The following is a 9,440-nucleotide window of genomic DNA, read 5'->3' as shown; positions in this document are numbered from 1 at the left end:
GCACAACGAGAAGAGGTGACCGGACCCTGAGGAAGATTGTGGAGAAGGACCGATTCCAGACCTTGGGGAAGCAGTGGACTGAGTCTGGAGGAAGACTGGGGAGAAGGAAATGCCCAAATGCCTGAAGTCCAGTGTCAAGTACCCACAGTCAGTGATGGTCTGGGGTGCCATGTCAGCTGCTGGTGTTGGTCCACTGTGTTTTATCAAGGGCAGGGTCAATGCAGCTACTGTAGTTATCAGGAGATTTTGGAGCACTTCATGCTTCCATCTGCTGAAAAGCTTTATGGAGATGAAGATTTCGTTTTTTCAGCACGACCTGGCACCTGCTCACAGTGCCAAAACCACTGGTAAATGGTTTACTGACCATGGTATTACTGTGCTCAATTGGCCTGCCAACTCTCCTGACCTGAACCCCATAGAGAATCTGTGGGATATTGTGAAGAGAAAGTTGAGAGACGCAAGACCCAACACTCTGGATGAGCTTAAGGCCGCTATCGAAGCATCCTGGGTCTCCATCACACCTCAGCAGTGCCACAGGCTGATTGCCTCCATGCCACGCCGCATTGAAGCAGTCATTTCTGCAAAAGGATTCCTGACCAAGTATTGAGTGCATAACTGAACATAATTATTTGAAGGTTGACTTTTTTTGTATTAAAAACACTTTTCTTTTATTGGTCGGATGAAATATGCTAATTTTTTGAGATAGGAATTTGGGGTTTTCATGAGCTGTATGCCAAAATCATCAGTATTAAAACAATAAAAGACCTGAAATATTTCAGTTGGTGTGCAATGAATCTAAAATACATGAAAGTTTAATTTTTATCATTACATTATGGACAATAATGAACTTTTATCACAATATGCAAATTTTTTGAGAAGGACCTGTATATATATATATATATATATATGTAAAAAAAAAAAAAAAAAAAAAACATTTTGGGAACCAAAAATTGTTAGCTGAGCTCTAGCTACTTTGGATGGATTTTACTTCACATGCATATAAGCTATTTCCCACGAAATCTGTCCCCGGAGCAAGGAAATATAAACCAACACAACAGAATATCTGGGTGAAGACATAGCTTGGAGGATGAATGTTTTGCCATCTTCCATTAATCACAGTTTGTTAGAGTAGTTTTAATGAATTGTGTTGTTCTTCTGTCAGAAGCTGCTCCTTAAAGGGACAGTTCACCAAAAATGAAAATACCATTCTGTCCTTTACTTGCCCCAAAGATGTTCCAGAGCTGTGTGTTTCTTTCTTCTGTTGAACACAGACACAGGTGTTTGTAAGCAGACTGTTGATGGTAGCAGTATTTCCCTTCCATACTGTGTTTGGTTCAACAGGAGAAAGACACTCACATCTTTAGGGCAAGTAAAGGACAGAATGGTATTTTCAGGTGAACTGAGCTGTGTCTTTAACAGGTCAGTGTGTGATCTCTCCAGCTCTGGACTCTCTGCGCTGTATTCATCACGTTTAACATTTCAAACTATTACTGAACTGACCACAAGGAGAAGGTTACACACACACACAAACATACCTTTTAATATTAGATGCTAAATTTGGGTGCATTATATATATTTTGATCACTTATATATTTTTAATTATATAATAGTTTTATAATCTATACCGTAAGAACATCAGAAATAATTGTACAACACTTTTCAAGGGAAAAGTCATTAGAGATCAGCACTATCCTCATCAAACAGAATTAACTCACTACGGTCTGAAACTGTACTATTAATGCACTCTTTATAGTAGCCAATGTGTGCAGATGAGAATGAAACTGGAAGCTGATTTTCCTTCTTGTTCTGAAAACTGATGGTCAAGCAGAGCACAATGCATTGTGGGATACAGTACCCCAAACACTGGGATGTGATTGTATACTGCACATTGTAACCAGAGCTTGAATAAAGCACCACAGCACACAGCTTCACTGGATCCAGAACTTTATTAAACTGATGTTGCTCTTCAATATGATGAAGCTGAAATCACAGTCAGTAAATCGATGGCAAACTAAAGGAAGCCAAAGAGCCGTTTAGAAGAGCGTTATAGAGCACAATAACAGCCATGCGTTCACATTCAGAGACACACAGGCTTCTAACAGGCCTGCAACCAGAGAATTAATGACCGATGGTGACCTCTCCTCCGAAACACTGAGGTGTAAACCAAGAAAAGAAATACAAAACATGAGAGTTTACTGTGAAGGCCCATCTACTGTATCTAAGGCTAGATGCTCTTTCTTTCATCAGCGATGACTGACACTAGTGAACACAGAGCGGAGGAATATTCATCTGATTAAGGCTTAAACACACATCTTTATTGGGTGCAGTGTGAGGAGAGGAGAGGGGTCAGGGGTCAGATGAATAACGTCCTGGCTGTTCTTCTTCTCCTCTGATCACCGGATGGCTATGAGCCCCACATCGATCAGCTTCTGGATCTTCTGAGCGATGACGGGGTTCTTCAGGTGACTGCATGCAGAACAAAACTAGCATTAAACAACAGCCAGAGTCACAGATTCACAAACACCTCCAGACACATTTATGATATAAATATTGTGCATGTTTAAAATAATAAGAGTAGTGTTTTTAATTTAGTATTAGTCCGTGCTGTTTAGCTATTATCATTTTTATAGATTAGCCCTGTCCTTTTTTAGTTTAGTCTAATTTAAGTCAAAGAAAACTATCACACTTCTGTCATACTGTATAATAATTAAACTGAAAAAAATATGTTTTATATAATAATAATAATAATAATAATGTTCAAAATTACAATCTAAAAGACTGAATTACAGGATATTTAATATCTAAATCCATATCATCTTGTCTTGGTCAAGGGAAACAACCTGAAAGAACATTTTCCATCATAGTTTTTGAAAATGAAATTAATACTAAATAAAGTTACAGGAAATGATCCCTCAAAAGTAAAGCCTCCGAACACATTACAATAATGAGATTTGCACAGGAACTGACCCTTTTTAATATCTTTCTTTCTCTTTTTTTGAGAATCTTAGGGCTGGGTGATACAGCTAAAAAAATGTATCAACAATATAATGTTTAATATCGTTCAGTATCAATAATTATTGGAATTTTTTATAACCTTTTTTAAATCAGAGCAATAGAAAAAAAAAAAACACTATTTTCAAATTCCCTCAATTCATTGTGACAAACAACATTGTTTTTTGTTTGTTTTAACAGTTAAACACAAAATAAAAATTAAACAAATAACATTTCTAATGTAATTAAATCCGTGACGTGTTTTCTAAGTTTAAACTGTTTCAGCTTTGCATGGCTGTCTACACATCTTCTGTGTTAGACACGAGTGCAGCAGTCACATTGGTCCGTCTAGAAGATGTGCTGAATATGCATCTGTGTGAATGGGATGGTTTCAAGATCTTCTCTGCATTGTGCTTTGATATCTCTCTAATATTTTGAATGAATAATGCAGTAACTGTGCATCTTGTGGCCTAGAGTAACAGAACATTAAGCTACAACATCACTTACATCATCACTGCATCTCACGCTCCCTGACGCACTCCTAACATTAGATTCGACTATCTTAGCATTCAAATGCAAATGCTTTTTGTTTGACTAATATTATTTTATTCACAATCTCTTCATCACAGACAGACAGCACTCATGTGTGTGTTTGTGTGCTGTCTGTGTCACTCATAGCACTATATCAATCATTCTTTATACAGTTACTGAAGAAGGTGTCTATAAATACTGTTTCATCACCCAGACCTACTCCCACTACACATCTACAGTGAGGAGGAAATGCATGTTTTTTATATTTTGGATGTATTAGAAGTTAAATTATGTTTAACATTGTTGTGTAAAAAAAAAATAAAAAATAAAAAAAAGGCTTCTTCTGCTCATCAATGCTGCATTTTAACAAAAACACATAAAATAAACAGTAATCTTGCAAAATTATTACAATATAAAATAATGGTTTCCATTTTAATATCCTTTAAAATGTAATTTATTTCTGTGATTTCAGTTTCAGCTCTCATAATAATTCATCATATTCTGATTTCTGAAGATCATGTGACACTGAAGACTGGAGGAAAGATGCTGAAAATACAGCGGAGCATCACAGAAATACATCAGATTTTAATGTATATTAAAAAAGAAAAACATTATTTCAAATCCTAATACTGCAATTTTCTCCTGTATTTTTGATCAGAATAAATGCAGCCCTGATGAGCAGAAGAGGTCGTGTGTGTGTGTGTGTGTGTGCTCTGTGAGGGGTCTCTTACTCGCTGAGGGCCTGAGGGTCTTTCTGCATCTGCTCTAAGATCAAGCGCATGGCAGGGTCACTCATGATCTGCTGCACCTCGGGGTCAGACATGGCCCTGCGCTTCACGTCCTCTGGACTGTCGTTCCTCATGGCCTGGCTCACCATGCAGCGCTGCAGACCCTCGCTGGCTTCCTGTGAAACATCAGGTTAGCATCTTCACAGCAGTACTTCAGGAAACATGGGATCTCCAGCAGCTCTTCATACCTTCGAGGAGGAGTCCAGCTCCAGAGCTTTCTGGTACGCATCCGCTGCTTTAGAGAAGTCCTTCATGGCCTCGAGCGCCGCTCCCTTGCGTGTGTAACCCTTAACTGAGAGAGAGAGAGAGAGAGAGAGAGAGGACGGTGTGAGGCGTATGCTAACAAACACCTGATTAGCTTCAAACAGAGCAGATCGACTTACTGAAGCTCGGCTCCAGCTTGATGCACTCCTCACAGTCCTGACAAACACAACAACATTACTATACAGGTGCTGGGTGTACCTTTACACTCCTGTGAGACTGTGATGTGTGTGTGTGTGAGTCAGTGAGTGAATGAGTGAGTGATAGAGTGAGTAAGGGGGAGTGAGTGAGTGTGTGTGTGTGTGTGAGTGAGTGTGTGAGAGTGTGAGTGAGTGAGTGTGAGTAAGTGAGAGTCAGTGAGTGAGTGAGTGTGTGAGTGAGAGAGTGAGAGAGTGAGTAAGTGTGTGTGTGTGTGTGTGAGAGTGAGTGAGTGAGTGTGTACCTTGAGCGCCAGCTGGAACTCCAGTAGTTTGGTGTAGCAGGCAGCTCGGTTGCTGAAGAGCTTGGCATCATAAGGGTTTCTCTTGATGGCCTCAGAGTAATGCTTCATGGCCAAAGGATAGTCACCTGCACAAACAAACCAACCACATCACTCTCTAAACCACCCCTAAGCCCCTCGTGTTAAACCCCAGTCTCACGGCTCATTCACACACCCTTCTGGAAGGCCTCGTTGCCCTGGTTTTTCTCTTCCAGGGCCATATCTGGATTGATGTAGGCCTGCTTCTCCTGTTCCTTTAAAATCTTCTCGGCCTGTAAGAGAGCAGACAGAAGCTCAGGAGGAGTGCAGATATTGGACTTCAGATTATAACGGCTGAAAATGAGTATTTTGTGTGGTATCATGGTTATAACTCAAACTCTGGCTGACCTGCTGGCACTTCTTGAGGACTTCAGGCGTGCGATGCTCAGTCAGACTCTTATTAAAAAACTGCACCGCCTCTTTGTGCCTCTCCTGTTTGAAGTAGGAGTTCCCGATCCTGGCGTACACCCTGCGGCCGAACAGAGGCGAGTGAACCAGTGCGCACACACACACACACACACACACACTGCTGTTCTGCAGGGCACTCACTTGGCGATCTGTCTGTAATCTTCCCGGTTCTCTCGGCCCACCTCGATGGCCTTCTCACACAGCTCTCTGCACTTCTCAAACTCACCCTCTTCAAAGCGCACCGCTGCAGAGAAACACACACACTGTATTAGTTAGAGAGGTTTCATCGATCTGCACACAGTCGTGACATCACTGCACATTAACTCTCCTAAAGGGGTCATGTGATCTGGACCCTCACCTGCTTGGTTTGACAGATAGATCATGTTGGTGGGATCGTGCTTCAGAGCTTCTTCATAGTGCTTCAGCGCAGCAGCAAAGTCTTTCTTCTTATACGCGGTGTTTCCCAGCTCCTTCTCCCTCAAGGCCTGGACGAACAGCAGAACATCAGAGTTTTTAGACTCATCTGAAACACGCCGTGACTTGTGTTCAAGAGCCACCCTTTAATGCTTTTCACGTCATTAGTAAAGTCATGATTAATAAATTAGATTTTCGGAGTAATGAGCCCAACACTAGTGTTGAATGAGAGTTATGGGAGGCACTGGATAAATTCATTTTGTGGTTTAGCCTTAATAACTTCACACATATCATTTATAATGAAGGACACTATAATGTTTATAAAGATTTCTGAATGTAATAACATGCTTCTCATGTCTTCTCTCAAAGCTGTTTCAGTTAGTGTGACAGAAAGCCGACTGTGCCTCGATGGAGTACCATTCTCTTGTTCTCTGGAAGCTCCTCCTCTTTGGGTGGAGGGGGCGGAGCCGTCTCTCTGGGTTTAGGCGGAGGGGGCGGAGTCACTTCATCCTCGTCATCCATCCCAGCCAGGTCCAGCCCCAGCAGCACAGAGAGAGTGGTCATCACTCGAGGGTCCTGCAGCTTCCTACACACAGATCACACCACAAACACTTTCAGTGCAGACCTGCCAGCCAATCAGAATCAAGAACACCAACAGACTGTGTCTAGCAATTTATCAGACAGAGCGGTTTAGCACAGCAGAAGAGAGTGAGTGTGCGTCCCGTCAGAAGACAGGAAGTGCACACCGAGCACCTACGCGCCGAGCTCCGAGGGCTTGAGCCGCAGCTGCTCCAGAAGCTCTCTGTAGCTGGGGTCCGACAGCAGTGCTCGGGTGCGAGCGTCGCCCTCCAGCTTCTCATACAGGTTAGGAATGGAGAACGGGTTCATCATCTTTCTCTCTGTAAAGAAAGGACGACATCTCTTCACAAGAGGCTTCAGGAAGACGGAGATATAAGGCATGCGGCTGGAGGATGTCAGGCTCTGCTCCTGATGTGAACAGACTGGTGGGTTGTGTATCACCTGCTAACCGCGCTTCGATGCTCTGAAGACCCTCCTTGAGCTGCTGATTGGTCGGCTCTCGGCGTAACCCCTCCTGATAGGTGGCTTTGGCATCCTCCAATCGCCCGAGAAACTCCAAAGCAGCTGCTTTTCTTGAGTAGCCCTTAAAAAAAAAAAGATGGCATTTAAAAAAAAAAAAAAACGTATGAGTCCAGCTCTGAAAGAGAACGGCAGCGTGGCTCACCTTGCCCCAGTCGGGCTTGATCTGGATGGTCTGGCAGGCGTCTTTCAGGGCACTGTCGTAGTCTCCCTTCTTGGCGTAGGCAGCGGAGCGGTTGCTGAAGAGCACGTGGTTGTTAGGGTCAAGGGTCAGGGCCTCGGTGTAGCACCTGACCGCTGCCTCCACGTCTCCTGCGCTCAGAGCCTTGTTGCCTTCGTCTTTCAGTTGCGCAGCCTGGAGTCAGACGGACAGAAGGGGATTTCAGACTGCGCTGGTGTTCAAATGGGCTGAGATGCTAAACAAACCCTGATTCAGTCAGGGGCAGGAGTTTATATGAATGTGTGTCTGAGAGGAACTTACTGTCTTTAGAAAAGTTTAGATGGTATAGATGGTATTTATGTAGAATGTAATCTGCATATTAAAGTTCATAAATGCAGCACTGCTTTGTTTACAGCGGCTTGTTTCAGAATTACTATTTAGTTATTTATATTAACATTATATTTAAGTTAGCACTTTCATCCAAAATGACAACAGCAGAAATCAAAACCAACAAAAGAGCAATAATATGCAAGAGCTATAGTAGTATATTAGATTCTTATATTTTAATTTCACAAATGAACGTGCAGCATTGTGTCCAAGCAATAACAAAAAAGGACAATTAATTTATAATTGGTCTTAAATCTAATTTCCCATTCTCTTTTTTATATTATATAACACTGAAAATTGTTAAACAATTGTAATTCAGCACAAGAGATATATTGATATAAAAATGAAACAGCATACTTATTCTTACCTATACTTATTAAAATACATTAAAAAAAAATTGATCTTTTATTACATTTTAAATAGTTTCACTTTCCTTAAAACTTCTTGCTGACAAACAGGTAAAACCTGAAGCATCATGGACAAGTATAAATATTCAAAATGAAAATTAATTTGTGCTGTGATCTATAATAGAGTATTTTAATACGTCATCAATGATCCTTGGTACAAAGAAGATATTTTGGAATAGAAATTGCTGTTATTTTATTTGTAACGTAATTCGCAGCAAAAAAAAAAAAAAAAAAAAAAAGATTCCAGTCATTATTTTATTTTTGCTCAGACACGTTCTAAAGTAGGAACAAGCGAGATTTAAAGCAGTATCATGTTCATTCATTATTATTTTATTAACTTGATGCATTGTCGTCGGAAGCTCATAGAAAGCAGTGCATTGTGGGAGACACAGACTTACATTCACTGCTTAAACAACAATTAGTGTTATGATAGAAGATCATTATCGATGGGATTATTAACAGCTAACAATCCTACACATATCCTGATTTTCTGACAGCGTGACATATAATAATCATAATAATAATGAAGAAGTCTCCAGATCTGAGCTGAGCTCATGCTGACCGATGGAGATGGCCTGTTATCCACACAGAGTCTAATCTGTACTAGTAATGGTCAAGATAGGTTTAGATGAATCTTGAAGAAGAGCGTGTCTCACTCGACTGCTAACGCGCTAGCTGTTAGCACACTAGCCTTCTATCATCACGCGGCTGGTAACGAGCTACACTGAGCAGCTAAAAAACACAACACTTCTAACATGGTTTATTTCTCACAAGCACTTGAAAGCCATGACTTCTTCATAATCTGTAAAGTGGAATATCGTAAGGAAGAGTTACTTACTTTCTCCATAGCGCGAGCATGAGCTTCCAGAATCTACTGAGAGAAGATCCGCTGGGGAGGGGCGCCAGATACTGCATATCCGCGCGCGAACACAGCGTCACCGTGACGTCACGAATATGTAATCAGGAACAAAATCGTTTTCTAGAAAATTCAGGAATTCTTTTTTTTTCTATGGGGACAAAAGAAAATCATGTTATTTTATTAGCATTATTATTTAAAACCAAATGCAAACATATTTATGTGTTTATATATATATCGCCAAGCCCTAGTAAACTCTTATTTTAAATGGATATATATCGAATATCGTAATACATGGCAACCCGAATGCGACAATTGAGAGGAAGACGAGTGCAAGTGGTACTTTTCGTGTCGCTTTGGCAGCGCTGCGGTCTCTGATTGGATGAATCGCTGACCGGTGACTAAACGAGCGCTACCTCCGTTGAGAAAAGATATACTGAATGTTCCAGAACTGTCCTGTACTTCTGTGCGTTGCATCTCTGGTTAATTTCGTTTGAGCAGTTCGTTGAGGTCAGATTCCATTAATAGCATGAAGCTGAAGTCGTAATGCGACTCTGATAATGTTTTTTGTTTGTTTGTTTTTCCCCTACTTCCATTTTTTATACTGTAAAGTTGGTTGATT

The 9,440-nt window shown here is 41.0% G+C and overlaps 1 protein-coding gene across 1 annotated transcript; it reads right to left on the bottom strand.

Moving 5' to 3' along the window:
• Positions 1-1,927: 1,927 nt before the first annotated feature.
• On the bottom strand, positions 1,928-8,913 carry stip1 (stress-induced phosphoprotein 1). The gene is made up of 14 exons (XM_052591582.1): positions 8,801-8,913; positions 7,154-7,363; positions 6,931-7,072; positions 6,668-6,809; positions 6,328-6,496; positions 5,855-5,981; positions 5,638-5,740; positions 5,437-5,557; positions 5,225-5,321; positions 5,014-5,138; positions 4,694-4,730; positions 4,499-4,602; positions 4,254-4,426; positions 1,928-2,466 (listed from the first exon to the last, which is right to left on the bottom strand). The coding sequence occupies exons 1-14, from the start codon at positions 8,807-8,809 to the stop codon at positions 2,394-2,396; spliced, it is 1,632 nt and encodes a 543-aa protein (XP_052447542.1). The 5' UTR covers positions 8,810-8,913; the 3' UTR covers positions 1,928-2,393.
• Positions 8,914-9,440: the final 527 nt, after the last annotated feature.

The sequence above is a fragment of the Carassius gibelio genome, chromosome A5, assembly GCF_023724105.1.
Source record: "Carassius gibelio isolate Cgi1373 ecotype wild population from Czech Republic chromosome A5, carGib1.2-hapl.c, whole genome shotgun sequence".
Classification (NCBI taxonomy): domain Eukaryota; kingdom Metazoa; phylum Chordata; class Actinopteri; order Cypriniformes; family Cyprinidae; genus Carassius; species Carassius gibelio.
The sequence above is the reverse complement of the archived record's forward strand: the minus strand, read 5'-3'. Positions and strand labels throughout refer to the sequence as shown.

What these genes read in the sequence shown, in the direction of transcription:
- stip1 (XM_052591582.1), bottom strand. An exon ending in AAGCCCTCGGAGCTCGGCGC is followed by an intron (nt 6,497 to 6,667) that starts GTAGGTGCTCGG and finishes ATCTGTGTGTAG; the next exon opens with GAAGCTGCAGGACCCTCGAG. An exon ending in CAAGCTGGAGCCGAGCTTCA is followed by an intron (nt 4,603 to 4,693) that starts GTAAGTCGATCT and finishes TCTCTCTCTCAG; the next exon opens with TTAAGGGTTACACACGCAAG.